The following is a 25,567-nucleotide window of genomic DNA, read 5'->3' on the forward strand; positions in this document are numbered from 1 at the left end:
TAATCAGACACTGATGGGTCTCTAATCAGACACTGATGGGTCTCTAATCAGACACTGATGGGTCTCTAATCAGACACTGATCTGTCTCTAATCAGACACTGATGGGTCAAATCATATTCTGATGGGTCTCTAATCAGACACTGATGGGTCTCTAATCAGACACTGATGGGTCTCTAATCAGACTCTGATGGGTCTCTAATCAGACACTGATCTGTCTCTAATCAGACACTGATCTGTCTCTAATCAGACACTGATCTGTCTCTAATCAGACACTGATGGGTCTCTAATCAGACACTGATGAGTCTTTAATCAGACTCTGATCGGTCTCAAATCAGTGTGTTTCTGTCAGTCAGAGAGGATTTAGGTTTTAAACTGTGTAATGTTATGTGTAGTTTTCCTGATGTTGATCTTGTTTTGTGTGTGTTTATGGCTGATGGAGAATGTGTGTGTAGAGCTGAGGAGTTAGGGGCCGGGTTGGAATGAGACACACCCGGTCCCCAATCAGCCTGATGGGGCGCGCGAGGGATAAAGGCGGCCGGGGACGACAGTTCGAGAGAGAGAGAGAATTACAGACAGCTGTGCTGTGTTTTTAGTTGTGTGTTTTTGGTTGGGTTTTTGTTTAATAAATTGTTATTTAAGTTGTCAAGCTGGTTCTCGCCTCCTCCTTTCCTCTAAACCCCCTTACAGTGTGATATTTTACTATGGCACAAATCTGCTAGATTCACATCCTCTATCAAATGAACTGTGTCTGTTTTTGAATGGCACACACACATTAGCGCTGAGGTGTTAATTACCGCCCGCCCCCCGTGGGCCGGGTCATGGTTGAGTCCGAGCGTATGGTGTGAAGCGTGTGTGTGCTGTGAGCAGATTCTTTGCATTCCTGCTAAAACACATACGCTGGCCGCTTTTTGTCACGAGGTGTTGTGTGCAGTAGATGAGTGTATGTTTGATGTAGTTGAATCTGATGTTTGTTTAGTTCAGGTTTGATTGGCCTGTGGCTCCAGTGCTCGGACAAACGATCAAATCCACCGTGGAATGGCCATTTATGGGGAGCTGTGAGTGCACGACATCTTTGTTCAGAGAAACTTCAGCGCTCTGTTGAGCTTGTGTTTGAGAGACGGCACTGACTGCCTCTATTGTGTTCCTGTGCTAGTCTCTCTATATCTGTCTGTCTCTCTCCGTCTGTCTCTCACGTTCACTTGGCCACTGTAGTTTCTGATTAATTATAGAGTGACTTAGAGCTCGATTTCATGGTTTGTTCAGGGTTCCCACAGTCATGAAATTTTACATTTGCAATTTTGTGGAAATTAACAAAAGCTGAAAATGTAACGGAAAAGCGATGGACATTTATTTGTCTTTTGTTTAGGTGTTCCAAGCACTAAACATTTCATTGGCATGAAATTACTCAGAATAAAATTGACCAAAATGAATTAAATGACGTGATGAAATATTGACTCAATTTAAATAATTGTTTTATTAAAAGACAAAAATATATGACTAAAAAAAACGCACGTCACATCTGTGTTTGGAGCATGCGCACAACGCCGCAGTTAACGGTCATCCGATTAATGTGTATACATGCTGAACACATCACATTATCCTGCTCTGGAGTCTGAATTTGCACAAAATCGTACTAATATGATTTCAGTTGAACTAAAGCATTTACATGACATTATAAAAAGATGAACTATTGTTTTAGTCTGACTAAAATCATATTTTTAAAGCATGTGTTGACTAATATCGACTGCAATACTTAGGCCGAACATTTGCATCTGTGTATCCGAGTATGTTTCTGACTTTACGATGAATAAATGGAAATATTAGTTAAGCTAATATCTTGGCCTTCATTAGCTTATTGTCAACAGACTGTTGTTTTTATGCAGATTGTGTGATGTCATCTGATTCATGTGTGTGTTTAGGAGGTGAAGATCATGGTTCTTCCATGTCGTAACGTGCAGACCGTCGAAGACGCTCTGGGCGACCGCAAGTGCGGCATTCTTCCCATAATCCTCTACGCGGTCAGAAAAGACGTGTTGACTTTCCAGCAGGTGAGCGATCTGAAGAAAGTTCGTGAGATGCTGTCGTTCCCCATTTGCTACATACGGATCCCGAGTGGCCTGGCGGCATCCCCAGAACTAACCCACGGTGGCCGCGAGAGAGACCGCAGCGTGCTGTACGAACAGCTCGTGTCTCTGGAGCTCATCAACAGTTCGCCGGGACCCTGCGCTTGTGGAGCGCCTGCACAGACGCCCGGCGGATCCGGCAAGATGCAGAGCATTCTGGGAGAGAGTCTGGAGCGTCTGCACCGCATGCTGGTGCCGTTCACGAGACTCGTCCTGCAGAATCAACAGGTGGAGGCCGCAAACATGCTAAACGACATTCACTGCAGCTCTCTGGATTTCTTCATCAACCAGGTGACACTAACACACTTCACGTACTGACACTACTTAACTACAGTTTTATTCTTTCAGAACAGTGTAGCTTTTCTAGTAACTTGCGGTGTAGCATCACAAAACAGTGTTTGCCGCTATACTTATGAGTAGCCTGAAGCTTCCCAACACTGGCCTCCATTGATTTGTGTTCAGGCGTTTGACATGCAGCGAGATCTGCAGATCACGCCCCGTCGTCTGGAATACACCCGTGAGAAAGAGGGCGAGCTCTTCAGCTCTCTCATGGCCATCGCCAACCGCAAACAAGAAGAGATGAAGGAGATGATCGTCGAGACGCTGAGCAGCATGAAGGAGCAACTGCTGGAGGATGCTGCTAACCTACAGTTCACAGGTCAGAGGTCAAAGTGTGTGGGAGATAACTTCATCAAGTGTCACATGATGCACATTCACTTGAACTTGAAGGCATAGTTCACTCCGAAAATCATTTACTCACCCTCATGATGTTTTTCTGTGCACTGAAGGACTGACGCTTTCTAAAAAGGTCTCTTCTAAAGTCAGTTATGTGGCTTTAATGTTGTTATGAATCTTTAGAATCGTTCACATGCAAACACTAGAAAACCCAGAAAGCCAAACTTCCCCTTTACTGTGATGTTTAACTGCTGTGGTCAAACGTGTCTGTGTTCTGTGTGACGGGAAATCCACTGATAGTTGTGTGTGTGTGTGTGTGTGTGTGTGAGAGAGAGAGAGAGAGAGAGAGAGAGAGAGAGGAAGTTCATTCATGTAAACTGGATGCACGTGTCCACAGTAACCCATTCTGTCCTGTTACTATAGCAACAGCTTCAGTTATTCAGAGATGATGCACATCTCGGACACACTTTTAATTATGTCATTAATAATTCATTGTTTAGTTCAGTTCTGTACACACCACACAGATTGAATGTAAATATGGTTGTATGTTTCAGGAGTGAGTTTGAAAGTAGAATGTGTAATCTCGTATGTCTGCACATGCTGCGTCTAGCTCATATTGTGTGCTTACACCAATGCTATAGATGTGCAAAACTACATTATAATGTGCAATATATATTAGGGATGCACCACTATGATTATATTTTTATTTAGGGTTAATTTGTGTGTATTTTGTATTTTATTTTTTTCTCCCCAATTTGGAATGCCCAATTCCCAATGCGCTCTAAGTCCTCGTGGTGGTGTAGTGACTCGCCTCAATCCGGGTGGAGGAGGACGAATCTCAGTTGCCTCCGTGGCTGAGACCGTCAATCTGCGCATCTTATCACGTGACTTGCGCGTGTGGAGGTTTCACGCTATTCTCCGCGGCATCCATGCACAACTCGCCACACACCCCACCGAGAGCGAGAACCACATTATAGCGACCACGAGGAGGTTACCCCATGTGACTCTACCCTCCCTAGCAACCGGGCCAATTTGGTTGCTTAGGAGACCTGACTGGAGTCACTCAGCACACCCTGGATTCAAACTCACGACTCCAGGTGTGATAGTCAGCGTCAATACTCGCTGAGGTACTCAGGCCTCCTATAGTGCACAATTTTAATCATTCCCGCAAGTTCCACGTTCATTAGCAAGCGACGTGATAAAACTCTCGCTCCTGTTAATAATTGACAAAGATGTTAACATTGGAAGTGCATCACGTTGGAGTGATCTTTAGTTTTGACGGCATTCATATCTTGATGATCCATCATCAGTCATAATGCAGCACATTTGCATGAAAGGCAGAAATAGCAGAAATTCTTTGTGCAGCTGCATGATGAAGAGAGTCACTTAAACACCTGTTACATCTCTCATCTCCATCTCCATCCAGAGTCGGAATTTAACGGGGGCTCTGTGCCCCCTAAATTGTGTGGGGGCATGTTTTGCCCCCATATTTTGAGAGTTGTTTTATTATGTTCCATAAATATACAGTGGATATAAAAGTCTACACTCTGTTAAAACAGCAGGATTTTATGATGTAAAAATGAAACAAAGATAAATCATATCAGACTTTTTGCACCTTTAATGTAAAAATGACAAACTATGCAATGCCACTGAAAACCAAAGTGACACATTTCAGAGAAATACAAAACAGAGAATAACTAGATAGGTAAAATTATTAGTGATTATTTCTTTATTGATTATCTGTCTGTCTGTCTCTTTCACTGTCTGTCTCACTATCACTCTGACTTTGTCTATCTATCTCTCTATCTGTCTATCTTTCTATTTGTCTATCTGATTATCTGTTTGTCTCTCTGTCTGTCTCTTTCACTGTCTGTCTCACTATCACTCTGACTATCTGTCTGTCTATCTATCTCTCCATCTGTCTTTCTGACTATCTGTCTATCTGATTATCTGTTTGTCTCTGTCTGTCTCTTTCACTGTCTGTCTCACTATCACTCTGACTATCTATCTGTCTATCTGATTATCTGTTTGTCTCTGTCTGTCTGTCTCTCTGTCTGTCTATCTGTCTCTCTGTCTTTGACTATTTGTCTATCTTTCTATTTGTCTATCTGATTATCTGTTTGTCTTTGTCTGTCTATCTATTTCTATTTGTCTGTTTGTCTGTCTGTCTGTTTCACTATCACTCTGACTTAGTGTCTGTCTATCTTTCTGTGTGACTATCTAACTGTCTGTCTGACTATCACTCTGTCTATATGACTGTCTGTCTGTCTTTCTATGTGTCTGTCTGACTATCTGTTTGTCTCTGTCTGACTGTGTCTGCCTGTCACTGTCTGTCTTTCTATCTGACTATGTCTGTCTGTCTGTCTATATGACTCTATCTGTCTATCTTTCTCTTTGTCTGTCTGTCTGTCTGTCTGTCTGTCTATAATAGTCGCTGTGCTCTCATTGAAAATGAATGTGTTGCTGTGTGTCGCTGGCGGTGTGAACGGGACTTATCTATCATCTCTAACACACTTCCTCTCTCTGTGTGTTTACAGATATCATCGTGTCATCCAACGGTGATCCGGTGACTTCTAAAGACATCAAGGCGTGTATTAATCAGATTCAAGATCTGATCGTGAACAGACTCAATCAGGCCGTGGCTAATAAACTCACCAGTTCAGTGAATATACTGCGAGAGAGTTTCGTGGGAACGCTAGAGAGATGTCTCGCCAGTCTGGAGAAATCCACCTCAGAGTCTTGTGTGCACAACGTCACGTCCAACCACCTCAAACAGGTACAGTAACACACACACACACAATAAACACACACAGGTCTCCAGTGATCTCATGATAAACACTATGTGTGTGTGTGTGTGTCAGATTCTGAACGCTGCGTATCACGTGGAGGTGACGTTTCAGTCGGGTTCTTCTGTCACGTGGATGTTCTGGGAACAGATCAAACAGGTACAATCGCACACCGATGACAACTGAACTGAAGCACATGTAAGTGTTCTGAAACTGATCTGTCTGTGTAGATAATTCACAGGATATCGTGGGTGAATCCTCCCTCGATCACTCCAGAGTGGAAGCGTAAAGTGGCTCAGGACGCGATCGAGAGTCTCAGCGCTGCTAAACTGGCCAAGAGCATCTGCTCACAGTTCAGAACACGCCTCAACAGCTCACATGAAGCGTTCGCCGCGTCTCTCAGACAGGTATCACAGAGCCGAAGTGTCCTGTAGTGACCACAAACATCCCGATTGAAAGCACAGATAAATCCAGTACTGATGGAGGTGTGTGTGTGTGTGTGTGTGTTCAGCTGGAGGAGGGTCACACGGGTCGTTTGGAGCGTACTGAAGATCTGTGGCTGCGGGTGAGGAAAGATCACGCCCCACGACTCGCTCGACTGTCGCTCGAGAGCCGATCGCTCCGAGATATCCTGCTGAACGGTAAGTCGGTCAACCGTTTGATCATTGCTTATGATGAGCACGTTTCCTTCAATCATCCAATCGTCCATTTAAATCATTATTATTATTAAGGCTGTCGGCTGAACTAAAATGAATTGGTTATTTTTTATTTTAATTGGTTTTGACGTTCATTTCAGTTATGTAAATGCTTTAGAGTCACACCCAAACATCTGTCATAACAAATCTGTCATTTCACAACCTGCCCGACGAGTCATTGTGATTTCAGTGTCAGTCTCAGTGTGCCTGATCTGATGGTGTTTTGTGATTGTGTTCAGGAAAGCCGAAGCTGGGTCATGAGTTGGGTCGAGGTCAGTATGGTGTGGTGTATCTGTGTGATAATTGGGGCGGTCATCACCCCTGTGCGCTCAAATCTGTGGTTCCTCCTGATGACAAACACTGGAACGACCTGGCGCTGGAGTTTCACTACACACGGTAACCACTGCTGGATGAAACATATATAGCACTGATATTCACACGCAAGCTCTGACACAAACCCTAGTGAACTGATCCTCATGAATCATGTGACTCATCTGAAATAATCTACATGAGCTGCAGATGCATTATCACATACATAAATAGACATTTCATATAAAAAATATTATATTATAGATTATTTTATATTATAAAACAATTAGATTTTTCACATTGTTTATGATAATTAAATTAAAATTAATTTAATTGAATATATAAATTACATTTTACTTTATTTGATATTTAATACTATTATTTTATAATACAACTATTTTTATTAGATTGTTAGATTTTTTATGCAGTACATTAATGAAAATTGAATTTATTTTCATTTAATTGAATAATAATTCACATTGAATTTTATTTATTTTATATTTCAGATTATTTTACGCATTATAATAATAAAATTTTATTTATTTTATATTTCAGATTATTTTACGCATTATAATAATAAAATTTTATTTATTTTATATGAATAGAATATTTATTTAATTTTATATATTAACTAAATTCATTTTAATTAGATTTTATTTTTGCAAAAATTATAAAATAATTATGTATTTATTTACATTATGGTAATGAGATTGTAGTGCATTACAGTAATGAAAATGGTATTTGATTTTAATTGAATTTGAATATTTAAATTGAGTTGTTTTTTCTTTCAGACTATAATTTTACAATATTATAAAACAATTATATATTTTTTCACATTATGTTTATGATAATGGCATTTTTATGCATTATAGGAATACAAAATATTTTTATTATAATTTAATATTTAATTATTGAATTTAACGGAATAGAATACTTTAATTTTATATTTTATACTATTATTTAATAATATAAAACAACAATTTTTTCACATTGTTTGAACTTATGCAGTAAATTAATGAAAATTGAATGTCATTTTAATTGAAATGAAGATTTCGTTATTGAATTTAATTGATAATTTAAATATAATTTTTCAATTTTATATTTCATATTATTTTATGTATTATAGTAATAACATTTGTATTTATTTTTTTATTTAATATTTAATTTCATATATTAATTGAATTCATTTTAATTTGATTTATACTTATTTATTTTTTCAAAATGATAAAACATTTATTTATATTTACATGTTTATGGTAATGAGATTGTAATGTATTGCAGTAATGAAAATGTAATTTTATTTGATTGAATTTGAATATTTAAACAGATTTTTTTCATTAAGATTATAATTTTACAATATTATAAAACAATTAAATATTCACATTTTGTTTATGATGAGATTTTGAGTTCTGAAAAGCATATATATATATTTATCATCACCTTGTGCTTGACTCTGTCCCCTGTCTTGGATGTATTTTCATTTCTTTGTTAATGACTGTTCTCTGTGTGTGTCAGGTCTCTGCCTAAACACGAGCGGTTAGTGAATCTCCACGGGTCAGTTATTGATCACTCTTATGCCGGCGGATCCAGTATCGCTGTTCTGTTGATCATGGAGCGGTTACATCGAGATCTTTACACCGGACTGAAGGTACGACAGGAACTCTCTGTCTCTGTTTCTGTCCAACTCTTTCTGATGATGATGATGATGATGTCTCCTGTAGGCCGGTCTGTGTCTGAAGGAGAGGTTACAGATCGCTCTGGACGTGGTGGAGGGAATCCGGTTCCTGCACAGTCAGGGTCTCCTGCACCGAGACATCAAACTCAAGAACGTTCTGGTGAGGAACACTCGTCCACGGTCTGTCTCTCTTGAAAGAAAACGTCCTTTAACACTGTGTTGGTGTTCTCTTGTGTAGCTGGACAAACAGAACCGGGCCAAAATCACCGATCTGGGCTTCTGTAAACCCGAGGCCATGATGTCAGGCAGTATAGTGGGCACTCCCATTCACATGGCACCAGAACTGTTTACAGGTCAGAACCAGAACCCATCAAACAGCACAAGAGTGTATGTGTGTCCACAATAACACTGTGTGTGTGTGTGTCTTCAGGAAAGTATGATAACTCGGTGGACGTGTACGCATTCGGGATTCTCTTCTGGTATCTCTGCACCGGATCTGTCAAACTTCCGGAAGCGTTTGAGAAATGTTCCAGTAAAGACCAGCTGTGGACCAACGTCAAGAAAGGTACAAACATCACTGCTGCTTCATCTGTTTTATCAGCTGTTGTTCTGCAATAAACACGAGCATGCGTACATTGCCGATGCGTTTGCTGTGTGTTTCAGGCTCACGGCCAGAGCGTTTGCCAACGTTTGACGAGGAATGCTGGCAGCTCATGGAAGCGTGCTGGAACGGCGACCCATCCCAGCGACCCCTGCTCGGAATCGTACAGCCCAGTCTGCAACGCATCATGGACCGTCTGTGTGACAACGCTGATCAAAAGAGCGCAAACCTTGACGACTCAAACTAACGAACACTTTCCTGTATATTCCACAAATGAAAAAAGCGCCTGTTATGCATGTACAAAAAAATGGACAGATGAACAAACACGATAGAAGATGATGCGTGTCATATTTACTAGAAGCGAACGAGTTCTGCTGCTTCCTCATAGGAGTTCCTCTAGACGCCATATATTTTACAAGTCGTCGAGTTTTGTGTGTTACAGATGAATTGAAACGTTCATTTTAGATGGTGTTTAAACTGGTTTACAGTTATCATGTGATGACATTTTTTTTTTTTTTAATAAAATCATTTGGACCGCTGAACTGAATTTATTTTGTGTGCAAGAAACGTATTTATTAATATTTGGTTTATCATTATAGGAGGAGAATTCTGGCGGATCTTTTGTCATCGAGCAAGTTTTTCTTCCCTAAATGGAGAACATATAAGTCTTGGAATTAAATTTAATAGACCACACGTGCACATACTCTTGTCAGGAATGGCGCGAATTTCTGAGGCGAGACACTTTATGACAAATTATTAATCACTTAGAAGAAAATATGGTTAGAACACTTTGAATTGACAAGTGCTGTGTGAATTTTAGATTCTGAATGGCTGTAAATTAGCCGAATAAACAACATAAGACAACACTTGAGTTGAACACTTTTCTTGTGTGAATCTGAGGAAGCCTCAACCCTTTATTAAATGATGAACTTGAATTTTATATAAGATACGCGGATTGACCGTCTCAGAAGCGGAGGCAACTGAGACTTGTCCTCCAACACCCGGATTGAGGTGAGCAACCGCACCACCACGAGGACCTACTAAGTAGTGGGAATTGGGCATTCTAAAAAGGGGTTAAAAATGTATATATATTTATATATTCAATTGGTTTGAAATTGTTCTTTGAGAATATTAAATATTTGTATTTGATCTTATCCAGTAATCAGGTAGGACATGAAAAGTCATGGACATTTATTTGTAAAAATATAAAATAAAAAAGTGCGGGAACCCTGAACAGTGCGGGGACCCTGATAAGTGCTGGAACCCTGATAAGTGCTGGAACCCTGATAAGTGCTGGAACCCTGATAAGTGCGGGGACCCTGAAAAGTGCGGGGACCCTGATAAGTGCTGGAACCCTGATAAGTGCGGGGACCCTGAGAAGTGCGGGGACCCTGAAAAGTGCGGGGACCCTGAGAAGTGCTGGAACCCTGAGAAGTGCGGGAACCCTGAGAAGTGCGGGGACCCTGATAAGTGCGGGGACCCTGATAAGTGCGGGGACCCTGATAAGTGCTGGAACCCTGAGAAGTGCTGGAACCCTGAGAAGTGCGGGGACCACGTGTAATATTGTCAGGTGTGTTATATGGAGACTCCATCAGAACAGCAGGATTTTGCTAGTAAGAGAAACTGAATGTTTAACTAGTTTATGCACTCTCAATAGTCATTAATAATGCTGGTTGTGATTCATGTGTGTTTTTGTTGGAACGCAGAACAGCTCAGAAGTCAGGCCTAAAGAAGGGTCACGTGAAGTTTGTAGGAGTTGATGATGAAGATGCAAAGGTACACGGCTTCAGTTAAAATATAAAGTTTTATGTAAATACGAGCTCTGTTTAGGAAGCATCCAAACGCCAGACTGTCACGATTATTATCATTCTTCTGTCTGTGATGAAATAACTGTGTGTGAATATTGATTATTGATCAGTTTGTCTGGTGATCAGGTTCTACTGGTCAGTCAGATGATCAGTAAATGGAAGTTTGCTCACGGCAGAGAACATTATGCTCGATTTCCAGCAGAAATACTGCAGGTTTATTCTCCGTGAATCCTACAGGAAGTGGAGAACTGTGAAGAGCCGTGTTTTTCCTCTCTTACATACCAAAATAAATCTGTTAATCTGTAAATAACTCTCGGATTTTTGCCATCGTGACATCATTCTTACGACAAACACACCCCACTTTCCCCAAATCTGTAATGGGGGAAAATATTACTTAAGGTAACTGTTATAAAGGAATATTCTGAGAAAACAGCAGCTAAAGGTGTGAGACAGCAGCAGAAGACGGGCGTCGTGGACACTGAGACTGCTGCTGCAGGATAACCTCCTGTCCTGGTGATGTGACAAACATTCATATCTGACGGCTAGAAATAAATCCCCCCTACAACTGATGGCAAAAATGAAAGAACTGAATGAGAACTGAAATATTAAAAACAGAAGTTGTAGCTTTACTTCAGAGTGTTTCCTCACAGTCCATGTGCCAATGACCTGTTAAAGGTTTCATGTGTATGAGAGATTCAAACAGAGAAAAACCCCTTACAGCAATATGAATAAACACAGTAAATCTGTTTGTTCCGCAGGGATTTTGTTATCAAAACCTGACAATATCTTTCTGAGCTTTGACAAAGATTAAAGAAACACATTGTGCGTTAAAATGTACACAAAGTCAATATCAAGTAGAGGTGTCGTTTGAGTATTTACACAGCAGAAAATGTCGTTTTACAGTCAAAAGTGTTTGCAATAATGTCGATAAAATGCTCCCTGTCAGGGGATTGAGCTACCAGTACACGTGTGTTTTGTGTGTTTGTTGGCGTGTTAGAGAGATCTGTACAACACTGCAATGAAAACCTCTGAAGATTTCAATGTACATTTGAAACCATTTGATTGATTATCCTGTCAAAACATATCCGGGTCTTATTTTTACCACAAACGCATAAAGACAATAATACATTCTATTTTGCATAAAGAAAATGAATTGTGACATTATTTTCACAACACAAGCAATCACCGTTATCATAATGCAAAAAATCTCATTCTAGTAGCATAATCTTAACTGTTGAAGTATTTATACATCAATGTAGTATTTGTTGTACTGCATTTATTTTTGCTGATTTTAATAAAAATTACAGTATTACATTTTAAAACCATTTTCTTTATGCAAAATATATATTTTTTTATTTTTTATCATTTTGGGATGAAACGTGACAGATATTTTCAAGAGATTCACCTGTATTTACAAACCAACATTATTTCTACTCTATAAAATACAGTGTTTAAAACATGAGTGTGTTTTTAAGTTTGTATAAAAGTGTTCTCAAAATTTACAAAAACAGCATATCAAAAGTTTTTAATTCTCCTCCAATGGTACGAAATAAAGGCCCTGCTGGTGAAGGCATCACGACACGTCCGTTTGAGTCGCATCAGAGGTTAAAGGCGTGAATGAAGAGTCTCTCCATATCCTTCCTTTTATTCGTTAATCCAGCAAATCCAGTGGTGCCACAGGGAATATTTCTCTTAATTTCGATTTTTCCTTCATATATCAAACGTCAAACTGAATTTATACAGCAGCATTTCAGTCCAGTAGTATTTTAGCTTCATGTTGGAAATTTCCTGATAATCTCATATAAAACATTTACAAAAAAAAACATCCGTTTGTTTGTCTTGGTTTTGTTGCAGCGAGGGGGAGGGCGCCCTCTTCTGGACAAATAAAAACCTAAAAAAGTGCTTCGCTTCAAGTATGTAAACAAAAATCAAAACGGTTTTAAAAATGGCTGATTCTCTTCAGCGTTTGGCACGAGAATACAGCGCACATCGGCAATCGTGTGAAATGTAGGAAGGACGGAAACGGGTCGATTGTTTTTCGCCTCTGACATCCTCTTCCTCCTCTCATCACCATGGCAACCTGCGTGCAGCATCAGCACCTGCAAAGACACAAAAACCTCTGTCATATACGAGAATATATGAACATTTTACTTACGTAATGTGATGTTTTTCTAAGAGAAACAGGAAATTCCAAGAGAAGAAAATGTGCGGCAGGACTAAACTCTATGGACTTACCAGCAGGTCCACAGTGGGGCGCTATATCACAAAAAAAAGTCTACAATTAAAACGTTAAAGTCCACGTATAAATAGGTCAGGCATATGAGGTATCGTTTGAAAGTTAAGAATCTGAACTTTTCAGAGCATACCATCACTTCTGCATGTTACACAAAATAACAACATAAGGCCTGAAACCTTTGCGTTGCAAATTAGCACCCCCTAGAGGTAATGTGGAAAAAATATTAATATGAATACAAATGTCTTTCACATGGCACTTAAGTCATATGTCAAATGAAAGCTCTCATTCTCAGGAATGTGACTGTATAGTTTATTTTGTTGCACTAACACCACAGTTTAAAAGATTTTCAAAAGAATCACAAAGTGAAATATGATTTCTGTAAGTCATCAAATACAAACGTCTCCTTTATGCTCCAATAACTGCTGCTGTAAGCCCCAAATAGCTAAAAACTGTATATTTGCTTTTACCTTAGGTAGTTGTCTAAAAAAATTTGCAATTTTTTATTTGTCTGAGAGCTTGCTTGACTGAATAATCCAATATTATATCTTAGATGTCCAGAACAATTGATCGACTATTGATGATCAAATGTTATATAAAATCACAACGGGGAGGATCTCAGCTTTCTAATGACACCTAGATTGAGCTTCTAGTCCACTCAGAGGCTGAGATATTCAATGAAATAATGAGGGTGGTGCTTGAACTGAACATTAGACTGAATGTCTATGGACGAGCACATCTGTGAGGACTAAAATGTGTTAGAGCGCCACCTACATTTCAGATCTGTATATTGTGATGGAGAAAAATTATTTTTTCTAGTGCTTTCTGCCATCTAGTGGAATGAAATACTGGAAATACCAGAACCAGAATTACATGTTTACAAATTTGAGATAAAAATAAAAACAAATAATAAGATTATAAACACATTCAATATTATTTATGAATAACTGGAGTCTTCTTTTTATTTGGGAGGTTTTCTGAAAAAATGAGACCATTTTTTTTGCAATTAGTCCACAGTGTGTGAATGGTGAGTGAGAAGGCGGCAGCGCAAAAATGCTTGAGTTAATTTATATTTTGATGAAACATTGCAAAGACAAACTTGTAAATTTTTACACAATAGTATGTACTTTCACATTACCAGTAAAGTACATATAAGTATGAGAATTAAGGCAAAAATGGTACCACTCGAAGCAGATCAGAACGAAAGGCAACAAAGATCCTCAAACATAATTAATCATGTGCTGCTGATTATTCTGTAAGTGTTTATTGGTATGAATGTACAGTTTACATAAATCACTCACTCAGATTCTGATGAGTCGTTGTCGAGTGTTTTTGTCGCTACACTCACTGACACTCCGTTCAGATGATCCTGTCTAGCCCTGCCCCCACGGCCTTCACTGGGGGCATGGCCTCGGGAGGAGGCGGAGTCTGGTGGGCTGACTGACAGCTGGTTGTGAATGCGGTTGATGGCGTTTCTCTCAGCGATGGGCGACAGCTGCTTCTTCTTCAGAATTCCTGCAGGTCACAATCAACAACTTCATTAATCAAGATTTTTCATTAATTTTAGCCTAAAGTAAGGGTTTTCAACATTTCAAATGTCTTTAAAAAAAAAATCCAAGGAAAACATAAATATATATATATATATATATATATATATAGATATATATATATATATATTTTTTTCAAATGTAAATATATATATATATATATATATATATATATATATATATTCTTCAAATGTAAATATATATATATTCTTCAAATGTAAATATATATATATTCTTCAAATGTAAATATATATATATATATATATTCTTCAAATGTAAATATATATATATATATATATATATATATATATATTCTTCAAATGTAAATATATATTCTTCAAATGTAAATATATATATATATATATATATATATATTCTTCAAATGTAAATATATATACATATATATATATATATATATTCTTCAAATGTAAATATATATATATATATATATATATATTCTTCAAATGTAAATATATATATATATATATATATATATATATTCTTCAAATGTAAATATATATATATATTCTTCAAATGTAAATATATATATATATATATATATATATTCTTCAAATGTAAATATATATATATATATATATTCTTCAAATGTAAATATATATATATATATCTATCATATATGTATATATATATATATTCTTCAAATGTAAATATATGTATATATATATATTCTTCAAATGTAAATATATATATATATATTCATTCTTCAAATGTAAATATATATATATATATATATATATATATATATTCTTCAAATGTAAATATATATATATTCTTCAAATGTAAATATATATATATATTCTTCAAATGTAAATATATATATATATATATTCTTCAAATGTAAATATATATATATATATATATATATATATATATATTCTTCAAATGTAAATATATATATATATATATATATATATATCTTCAAATGTAAATATATATATATTATATATATATATATATATATATATATATATATATATATATATATATATATATATATACAAATGTAAATATATATTTAAATTTTTTTTTTATAAATGTGGTTAATTTTTTTAATAGCTTTTTTTTCTCCATATGTTCAAAATAAAAATATATAGCTATTTATTATATATTTATAAATATCACAGGAGTTTCCATTTTGTTTGAAGTATTCCTGATGAGAACTCAATAGTGTTACTGAGATAATCAAGCATTGTTATATCAGAAGGTGTTTGGTTTGTTCTGACCTCGGTGTGGGTGTGTGCTGATGTTTGGTAAACTGGGCGGCAGCAGCAGCAGCAGGTTTTCTGTCCCATGAGTCTCTGTTCTGTCCTCTGATCGCAGACACTCGTCACCTGCTCCTGTCTCACTCTCCTGTAATCCATCTGACAGACAGACATTACAGACATCAGACAGACACACTAGCACAATGCATTTCTCTTTCCTTCAGCGATGTCCAGTAGTATTAATGTTAACAAGAATTAAAGGCTGAAACATTCTCTGAGCAAGTGTGTGAACGTTGCCGCTTCTAGCTACATGTAGTACATTTTGTGTTTTCAACGTTACCACAAGGGGCGCTATAGCGAGATTGATCAAGTCAGTATATTTATAGCAACTTACCTGAATAACAACACACATAGTTTAATGGCACAAACTTTCGAAGGAAACTCTATCACCCCCTTGAGTACGTTTGTTCCCGCTGCAGTAACGCAAGAACACACAGTCTGCGTTCACATACTTGCGTAAAGTATGTTTCAGCCTTAAATCTAAACCATTGTTAAACTGAAATAATAACCGGAAAAGCTGAAGCTAAACAAATACTTTTTCATGGCTCCAAAAGTAACTAAATGTTTTTATTCAGTTTTTAAAAGTTGAAACATTAATTATTCTAATCAATCTTTAGAAATCACACAAAGTAAAACCATTTCAACATCAAATTAGGTAAATGTATTAATTGTGTTAAATTACCAGTTAACATGTTAGCATAACTGAAACTACGAAATACAGAGAAAGTAAAGTGATCATTGAGTAAAAACTATGAAAAGAAAACTCAATTAAATGGACAAACTAAAAATAAATGAGAAATAATAACGAATTCAAAAATGTAAAACTCTGTCATACCGCGAGGTTTCTTGTTGCCGTTGGTGGCGAGATTTTCCCAGCATTCCTCCTGCGGGATGTCGGCCTCGTCTTCCTCGCTGTCGGACGAGTGTGTGGATGCGTACGAGCCGCTCTGATCGTCTTCCAGCTCAGAAAGATCGCTGTCAGAGTCCGAGTCATGATCTAAACATAAACGCACACAGACGTTAAACAGAGCTCACTAACATGAAGTGTGTGTGTGTGTGTGTGTGTGTGTGTGTTACTATAGTTACCGTCGATCTGCTCTTTGTCCAGTGTGTTGTGTTCAGTTAAACTCAAGTGACTGCCGTTCACATCGTCTCCACTAAACACAAACATAAAACTGTTACATTCATTTCATTCAAAGTGTGCATTTATCAGTACGCGTGTTTCCTGAGAATCCAATCACAGACCTTTTCAACATACAATGATTTGGGACACGTTCATCCTAATCTGGCACACTATATAGTATGGATAGTATGCAGTGTGTGTGTGTTTATATACCGCAGACTGAAGGGCATGTAGTTCTGGTGACTCTTGCTGCTTTGAGTTCCGTTCAGTGAAACACTCGATTCAGCAAATGGCAGATGATACAAACGACCGTCCACATAGTTACTGTTACAGATAAACGCCTGATTGAGAGAAACAATGTTATTCAGTGTTAAATCTTATTATCATTAACAAAAACAACAAGAATGAAAACTACCAATAAATACAATCAATTCTTTTATCTTTTTTACAGAGAAAATAACTTTAGTTTTCATATTTTCCAATCAGAAGCCTGACTTGTATAGAGCACAACAGTGCTCAATATTCAGATATATACAAATATATCATTCGTTTGGAAGTGTAGGGAGAGTGACTCGTTCGGTCACTGCAGAGCTCTTTTGGTGCACTTTGTCTATCACGATTCACTGATTGGTGGATCTTTCTTGAGGATCATGGGTACCACCCTTGGAGTCGTGAGTTTGAATCCAGGGTGTGCTGAGTGACTCCAGCCAGGTCTCCTAAGCAACCAAATTGGCCCGGTTGCTAGGGAGGGTAGAGTCACATGTGGTAACCTCCTCGTGGTCGTGATTAGTGGTTCACGCTCTCAATGGGGTGTGTGGTAAGTTGTGCGTGGATCGTGGAGAGCAGCATGAGCCTCCACGTGCTGTGAGTCTCCGCGGTGTCATGCACAACGAGTCACGTGATAAGATGCACGGATTGACGGTCTCAGACGCGGAGGCAACTGAGACTTGTCCTCCACCACCCGGATTGAGGTGAGTAACCGCACCACCACGAGGACCTACTAAGTAGTGGGAATTGGGCATTCCAAACTGGGGAGAAACGGGGATAAAAATAAAAAAATAATGTATTTATTTTACTTCCAGACCAATTGTTTGAATTGTTTAGGGGCGATTAAATCTAAAATCAGTGAAATACCACAACTACAGACTGACGTGCAACAAATGAAAACTCAAATATATTAAATTCAAATAATGACGCAAGTCTCCGCAAATGGTTGTATAAATGACAACGAAGAAATGAGAAAAATCTCAGTTGTTAGTACGTTTCTCAAACGAAACTCTAATTACCTTTCAAAGATTTGATGCCATGAACGTCACAAACTTTGTACTTTTGTTACTTTGAATCGTAAAAGTCCAGAGTGAACATATATACAAATTATTGTTTAGTATTGTAGCAAAGTCACATAAATGGCATATTTCCACAAGTACAGCAGTGTACGGTGTTGCTTTTATTTCGCAACTAAAAGTTTGAACTTTGAAGATCATTTGTTATTATTATTGTATAAGTATAAAGTGTCGTCACTGAAACAATTTTTCATGCTCTGCAAAAAGGGAAGAAAACTAATGCTAATTAAAATAACAAAATAATAATAAATACTAGGGCTGTCAATCAATTAAACATTTTAATCAAATTAATTAAATGATTTGTTAATGAATTGCATATATAAATATTTGCTGCTAAAGGCCTTCAAATAAAGATAATTCAATATGTAATAATTAAATTAATTATAAATATTATCTAATATATATAATAAATAGACTACAATAATTTAAATAAATCAAAGATATTACATTATTGTGGTAGATGAGTAAAGTATTGATTAGACAATAAAAAAGTGGCAACAGAAGTCAATGTATTGTTTGATTTATTTCCACATCATTGAACATGAGGCTATCACTGGCCTACATGATGAAGTGTGTTCATTTTTAAACACGTTATTTTCACACTAAAATAACTTACTAAATCGACAGTTTAATAAATACAAAACTAATAGTAATTTTGATAAGATTAATAATAATAATCTAACAGAAACTAGTGTGTGAGAGAGACTCACGGATGGTTTGTTTTTGATCATGTGATCGGGCTGTTTCTTGCTGCAGCAGTATCTCATGGCGTTTCGAGCTTCTTTATTAAACACCACGCGGAAGAAGAAGATGAAGGGACCCTGAAAAACAAACACACACGTTAACGCGTCAGAACCGCTCAAATGCTCCGCCACCTGTCTGATGACATTATCACTGCCGCCACCAGTACCTGAATGCAGCTGAATCCAGCAAACAGATAATGAAAGAGAATGATGTCACTGTTGACTGACAGCAGCGCGAGGAGACACGTGACCGTCACCAGGAACAACACGACACACGCTGTCCGCAGACCCGCCCTGCACACACACACACACACACACACACACACACGCGCTGTACCACTTATTTTTATGCCCATTTTCTTTTTAAATGTATCTATCTGCTAAACGTTTATTAAATCAACTTTTAAGAGAACACTAGCATATAGATGACATCAAAGCTAACAGGCACAAACTCATTTAGATTTTTCAGGTGAATGTGACTCACTCTGGCGGCTCTCTCTTCTCGCAGCTCTTCTGTCTGAGTGAACATGACGCTCTCGATGCCATGATGTACAGAAACACGTTCATCTGGAACAACACACACACATGGTTACATTCATACTGAACACACTCTCTAATCTGAGATAAAACTTTCATTTAACAAAATAACACAATTACAGTCATTGGCTGTGTCCTGATTTACATACTATGCATTCTACATTGTATGTGAACATTTGGATTAATGCTCCCCAAATTATACTGAGCATGCTTTTTTGGGGGTTACTAATACCCTCAAACCCCTTATGCTTCAGAAGAGGAGTAAATGTTTTTTATCACCAGTGAAGTAAACACTTTTTTAACATATAGTTTACATTAAAATACTATAAATACTTTACGTGCTAGTAGAAGTATGCTAACTGGAATGCAGCCGTACACTCATAGATGGCAAATACTCACTGATACGACAAATGCGATTGGTCCAGCGAAACTCCATATGAGAGTATCGTACAAAGAGAGCCAGCAGAAATCAGGATTACCATAACCCTCCGGATCCAGTCCAACCGCAAGACCTGTTACACACACACAATCAACACTTTCAATTAGACATAACATTTTCTACTGATATTTACACTTACTATACAGATATTCATTCTCACTATTTCGATATTCACACCCAAAATAACAATATTCATTCTCACTATACCAATATTCACACACACATACAGATATTCACACTTACTATAATGATATTCACACCCACTATACCGATATTCACACTTAATAAACTGATATTAATTCTCACTATACCGATTTTCACACCCACTATACCGATATTCATACAGATATTAACACCAACTATCCCAATATTCACACCCACTATACCGATATTTACACCCACTATACTGATATTAATTCTCACTATACAGATATTCACATTCGTTATACTGATATTCACACCCACTATACTTATATTCATTCTCACTATCTCAATATTCACACTCACTATACCGATATTTACAACCACTATACTGATGATAATTCTCACTATACAGATATTCACATTCGTTATACTGATATTCATTCTCACTATACAGATATTCACATTCGTTATACTGATATTCACACCCACTATACTTATATTCATTCTTACTATCTCAATATTCACACCCGCTATACCGATATTTACAACCACTATACTGATGATAATTCTCACTATACAGATATTCACATTCGTTATACTGATATTCACACCCACTATACTTATATTCATTCTTACTATCTCAAAATTCACACCCGCTATACCGATATTTACAACCACTATACTGATGATAATTCTCACTATACAGATATTCACATTCGTTATACTGATATTCACACCCACTATAACGATATTCACACCCACTATACTGATATTCATTCTCACTATCCCAATATTCACACTCACTATACCGATATTCACACCCACTATACCGATATTCACACACACTAACCGATATTCACACACACACTAACCGATTTTCACACACACTATACCGATATTTACACCCACTATACTGATATTGATTCTCACTATACCGATATTCACACTCGCTATACCGATATTCACACTCACTATAACGATATTCACACCCACTATACTGATATTAATTCTCACTATAACGATATTCACACCCACTATACTGATATTAATTCGCACTATAACGATATTCACACCCACTATACTGATATTAATTCTCACTATAACGATATTCACACACACTAACCGATATTCACACACACACTAACCGATTTTCACACACACTATACCGATATTTACACCCACTATACTGATATTAATTCTCACTATACCGATATTCACACTCGCTATACCGATATTCACACTCACTATAACGATATTCACACCCACTATACTGATATTAATTCTCACTATAACGATATTCACACCCACTATACTGATATTCATTCTCACTATCCCAATATTCACACCCACTATACTGATATTTACACCCACTATACTGATATTAATTCTCACTATACAGATATTCACATTCGTTATACTGATATTCACACCCACTATACTTATATTCATTCTCACTATCTCAATATTCACACCCACTATACTTATATTCATTCTCACTATCTCAATATTCACACCCGCTATACCGATATTTACAACCACTATACTGATGATAATTCTCACTATACAGATATTCACATTCGTTATACTGATATTCACACCCACTATACCGATATTCACACACACTAACCGATATTCACACACACTAACCGATATTCACACACACTATACCGATATTTACACCCACTATATGGATATTCATTCTCACTATCCCAATATTCACACCCACTTTACTGATATTTACACCCACTATACTGATATTAATTCTCACTATACCGATATTCACACTCGCTATACCGATATTCACACTCACTATAACGATATTCACACCCACTATACTGATATTAATTCTCACTATAACGATATTCACACCCACTATACTAATATTAATTCTCACTATAACGATATTCACACCCACTATACTAATATTAATTCTCACTATAACGATATTCACACCCACTATACTGATATTAATTCTCACTATAACGATATTCACACCCACTATACTAATATTAATTCTCACTATAACGATATTCACACCCACTATACTGATATTCGCACTTGCTATACCGATATTCGCACTCGCTATACCAATATTCACATCCACTAAACGATATTCACACCGACTATACCGATATTCACACTCACTATACCGATACTCATTCTCACTATACTGATCTTCACACTTTGTTAATATTTACACTCACTATACTGACATTAACACTTTCTTTATCGATATTCACACTCACTGTACTGATATTCACACTAACTATACCAAAATTCATATATATACACAGATATTTTCATTGGTCGTAAAAAATAGTTATTATAAATTATTATTATTAATGAATTTCAACTTCAATTATTCCCTCCAGCACAGTTTTTTTTCCTGGATTTGAAATTGCGACTCCAGGGGTGATAGTCAGCGTCAATACTCGCTGAGCTACCCAGCCCCCCCCCAGCACTGTTTGACTTTTGTGACATCATGTTGTATGTTTGTACCTGTGATGAACGCGGGGACGCCCCAGCCAATCAGATAATAGAATCTCATGGGGCCGTAGTTGATGTCTCTGAGTTCACTCAACATACGATAGACGTGCAGACCTTCCAGAAACAACCATGAGAACACACACAGCCAGAAGAAATGCAGCAGGATAGCCATCCCTGTACACAAGAACTACACACACACACACACACACACAAACAAACACACACAGAAATCAGAGGAAAATACCAACACACTCGTCTCATTCATGGATTTCATTTAATATTTTGTTTCAGAACTAGTTTATTTTTTTTTGGGAAGGCTTGTAAAACTAGTCTAATGCCGTTCTGTAGAAAAATGTAATGGCCAAATAAAAGCACATTCAAATATTCCCAGTTTTGATTAGTTTTATATCACCAGTAGGGCTGGGTAAAAATATTGATCTTGCTATTAAATGTGATCTTACTTTGGGCGATCCCGATATTGTTTCTTAACATCCCTTTTATTTTTTAGTAAAGATGCACTGATGTATCGGCCACTGATATTTATCAGCCATGTGTGACAGTGTGTGTTTGTGTGTGTGTTACCGGGTTGTCGGCCTGATTGATGCCGAGGATGAAGAGGATCTGTGCGATGAAGAGCGCGGCCGAGCTGTTGTTGATGATGCTGGTCTTGTTGCTGTTCATGTAGCGCAGACACGTGAGGAAGATGATAGTGATGAAGAGGAAGCCTAGAGTCACGCCCACTGAACTCCACGTCACCAGTTTCACTGGCAGAATCTCTCCGTTCTGAACACACGCAACATTATATCACATGAGTCACCATTAACAGACTTACATCATTCTCTCGGGAAACACGTGTCACCTCTCTGTGCGAGACGTCCATGAGTACGGCGAAGCTGGTCATGTGATAACACTGACAGCTGATGTGCGTTCTGTTCCTGAAGACCACCTCACAACCTTTAGAAGACCAGCCGCCCGGACCGCCAGCACTGCACACACATATTAAACATGTGTCACTCATGCCATCAGTTTAAATCAGTACACGTGTGTGTTTGTAGTGTGTACTCACACTATAGAATGGTTCCAGAACACACAGATGGGTTTAGAACGCTCCTCAGTGGTGACGAGGCGGAACTGCACTGTGATTGGTTTATCCAGCGTGTGCTGCAGTAACTCCTCATTATCATGAACTGTTATACTGACCACTGGTGTGTTAATGACTGGACGCTTCGGCACTCTGAACACATACACAAATGCTGTTAAAACAACATATGACAAGCTTATTGTCCCCAAAGATATTAAGGAGAAAGAAAGGGAGGTTTTTAAACCGATGACATGAATAATGGGTACAAATATACACATCATATTTTAAGGTAAATCTATGGTAGGAAATATATTTCATGTCTCATATCTATTTCTGTTCTACATCCAAAAAAAAGCTTGAAGATAGTTCACTTGAATATTTGTAGTTTAAGGAACAAAGTGCATGAAATTACTGATTTATTGTTTTCAAGCACAAATAACATCTAAGCGATATCTGAAACCCATTTGGATGAGACGTTTGATGATGAAGCTGTGTGCATACAAGAATATAATCTATACAGAAAGGACAGAACTAAGGATGGGGTAGCTTTTTATGTTCAAAATCATTCCAGTGAATGTTAGGGAGGATATTATTTATAATGAAATTAAGGTATTATGGCTTAAGTTAACGCACATGAAATCTATTTTAGTGGGCTGCTGTTATTGGTCACCAAGCTCAAATTGTAAATATTAGAAGATGCTGGATAAGGTATGTGAACTGAATATGGAAGTTATTTTTACAGGAGATTTAAATATTGATTGGCTACTACATAATTGTCCCATAAAACATCAATTGGTTACCATAACTGATGCGTGTTGTTTGAAACAAATAGTGGGACAACCAACTAGAATAAGCACCAACAACAAGGGAAACAACACATCATCTTGTATCGATCATATTTCCTGGAGTGAAGATGATCTTTATACCAAGGCTGTATCAGTCCCAATAGGTAAAATACCCAAAGCCAAGTGAAGAGTTGTGTATAAATGTCATACAGGAGGTTTTCTGAAGGATGTTGGTGATATAGGTTGGTCAAATATTTACAATGAGAAAGAATCAGATGGCACACTGGAATTATTTCTTAAAAAGTTTCAACCAGTTACTGACAAACACGGTTAGGAAACTAACGGTGAGGAATTGTAGAGTGCCATGGGTTGACAAAGAATTAAAGGGCTACATGTCTCAGAGAAACGAGGCTAAGGGAATAGCACAAAAAACTGGTAGTATAATAAACAATAAACAATATTATGCAGAAAAACAATTGATGGGAAAAAGCTACATGCACAGCTCTAGTGCAAATGACAGATGACTGGTATAGGGATCCGGATAATAAAATGATATGTGGAGTAGTTCTATTCGATTTTACGGCAGCATTTGATCTTCTTGATCACAGGTTTCGTCTTGAAAAGCTTGAGTGTTATGGAGTTAGACCTTCAGCAGTTGCCTGGATGGAAAGCTATCTGATAAATAGATCCCACAGAGTATTCCTTAATGGAAGCTCCTCAGATAGAATGTGTGTGGAATGTGGAGTTCCTCAAGAGAGCTGCCTAGGACCACTTACAGGTGCATCTCAATAAATTAGAATGTCGTGGAAAAGTTCATTTATTTCAGTAATTCAACTCAAATTGTGAAACTCGTGTATTAAATAAATTCAATGCACACAGACTGAAGTAGTTTAAGTCTTTGGTTCTTTTAATTGTGATGATTTTGGCTCACATTTAACAAAAACCCACCAATTCACTATCTCAAAAAATTAGAATATGGTGACATGCCAATCAGCTAATCAACTCAAAACACCTGCAAAGGTTTCCTGAGCCTTCAAAATGGTCTCTCAGTTTGATTCACTAGGCTACACAATCATGGGGAAGACTGCTGATCTGACAGTTGTCCAGAAGACAATCACTGACACCCTTCACAAGGAGGGTAAGCCATAAA

The 25,567-nt window shown here is 37.3% G+C and overlaps 3 protein-coding genes across 3 annotated transcripts in view; 2 read left to right on the forward strand and 1 right to left on the reverse strand.

Moving 5' to 3' along the window:
- The window catches only part of LOC127439122 (differentially expressed in FDCP 6 homolog), a 123,941-nt gene extending 120,056 nt beyond the window's left edge, over nucleotides 1-3,885 (forward strand). Inside the window, exon 12 of the transcript XR_007896854.1 lies at nucleotides 3,789-3,885. The gene's annotated coding sequence lies outside the window, so the exon portion shown is untranslated. The remainder of the gene's footprint in view (nucleotides 1-3,788) is intronic.
- LOC127439112 (dual serine/threonine and tyrosine protein kinase-like) overlaps nucleotides 1-9,406 on the forward strand; it is a 33,113-nt gene extending 23,707 nt beyond the window's left edge. The window contains exons 3-14 of the mRNA XM_051695178.1: nucleotides 1,920-2,414; nucleotides 2,586-2,781; nucleotides 5,336-5,574; nucleotides 5,660-5,743; nucleotides 5,815-5,991; nucleotides 6,096-6,225; nucleotides 6,519-6,675; nucleotides 8,104-8,236; nucleotides 8,310-8,423; nucleotides 8,502-8,616; nucleotides 8,694-8,828; nucleotides 8,927-9,406. Of these exons, the coding sequence (XP_051551138.1) occupies nucleotides 1,920-2,414; nucleotides 2,586-2,781; nucleotides 5,336-5,574; nucleotides 5,660-5,743; nucleotides 5,815-5,991; nucleotides 6,096-6,225; nucleotides 6,519-6,675; nucleotides 8,104-8,236; nucleotides 8,310-8,423; nucleotides 8,502-8,616; nucleotides 8,694-8,828; nucleotides 8,927-9,111 (2,160 nt within the window). The 3' untranslated portion in view covers nucleotides 9,112-9,406. The remainder of the gene's footprint in view (nucleotides 1-1,919; nucleotides 2,415-2,585; nucleotides 2,782-5,335; nucleotides 5,575-5,659; nucleotides 5,744-5,814; nucleotides 5,992-6,095; nucleotides 6,226-6,518; nucleotides 6,676-8,103; nucleotides 8,237-8,309; nucleotides 8,424-8,501; nucleotides 8,617-8,693; nucleotides 8,829-8,926) is intronic.
- A 1,149-nt stretch (nucleotides 9,407-10,555) lies between these two features.
- The window catches only part of celsr2 (cadherin, EGF LAG seven-pass G-type receptor 2), a 62,622-nt gene continuing 47,610 nt past the window's right edge, over nucleotides 10,556-25,567 (reverse strand). The window contains exons 21-34 of the mRNA XM_051695172.1: nucleotides 23,618-23,785; nucleotides 23,411-23,537; nucleotides 23,134-23,334; nucleotides 22,564-22,738; nucleotides 19,881-19,993; nucleotides 19,429-19,511; nucleotides 19,112-19,238; nucleotides 18,912-19,022; nucleotides 17,072-17,199; nucleotides 16,822-16,892; nucleotides 16,571-16,732; nucleotides 15,697-15,834; nucleotides 14,207-14,420; nucleotides 10,556-12,771 (exon numbers count right to left, since the gene is read on the reverse strand). Coding sequence (XP_051551132.1) covers nucleotides 12,765-12,771; nucleotides 14,207-14,420; nucleotides 15,697-15,834; nucleotides 16,571-16,732; nucleotides 16,822-16,892; nucleotides 17,072-17,199; nucleotides 18,912-19,022; nucleotides 19,112-19,238; nucleotides 19,429-19,511; nucleotides 19,881-19,993; nucleotides 22,564-22,738; nucleotides 23,134-23,334; nucleotides 23,411-23,537; nucleotides 23,618-23,785 — 1,825 coding nt within the window. The 3' untranslated portion in view covers nucleotides 10,556-12,764. The remainder of the gene's footprint in view (nucleotides 12,772-14,206; nucleotides 14,421-15,696; nucleotides 15,835-16,570; nucleotides 16,733-16,821; nucleotides 16,893-17,071; nucleotides 17,200-18,911; nucleotides 19,023-19,111; nucleotides 19,239-19,428; nucleotides 19,512-19,880; nucleotides 19,994-22,563; nucleotides 22,739-23,133; nucleotides 23,335-23,410; nucleotides 23,538-23,617; nucleotides 23,786-25,567) is intronic.

This window comes from Myxocyprinus asiaticus, chromosome 50, assembly GCF_019703515.2.
Source record: "Myxocyprinus asiaticus isolate MX2 ecotype Aquarium Trade chromosome 50, UBuf_Myxa_2, whole genome shotgun sequence".
Taxonomy (NCBI): Eukaryota; Metazoa; Chordata; class Actinopteri; order Cypriniformes; family Catostomidae; genus Myxocyprinus; species Myxocyprinus asiaticus.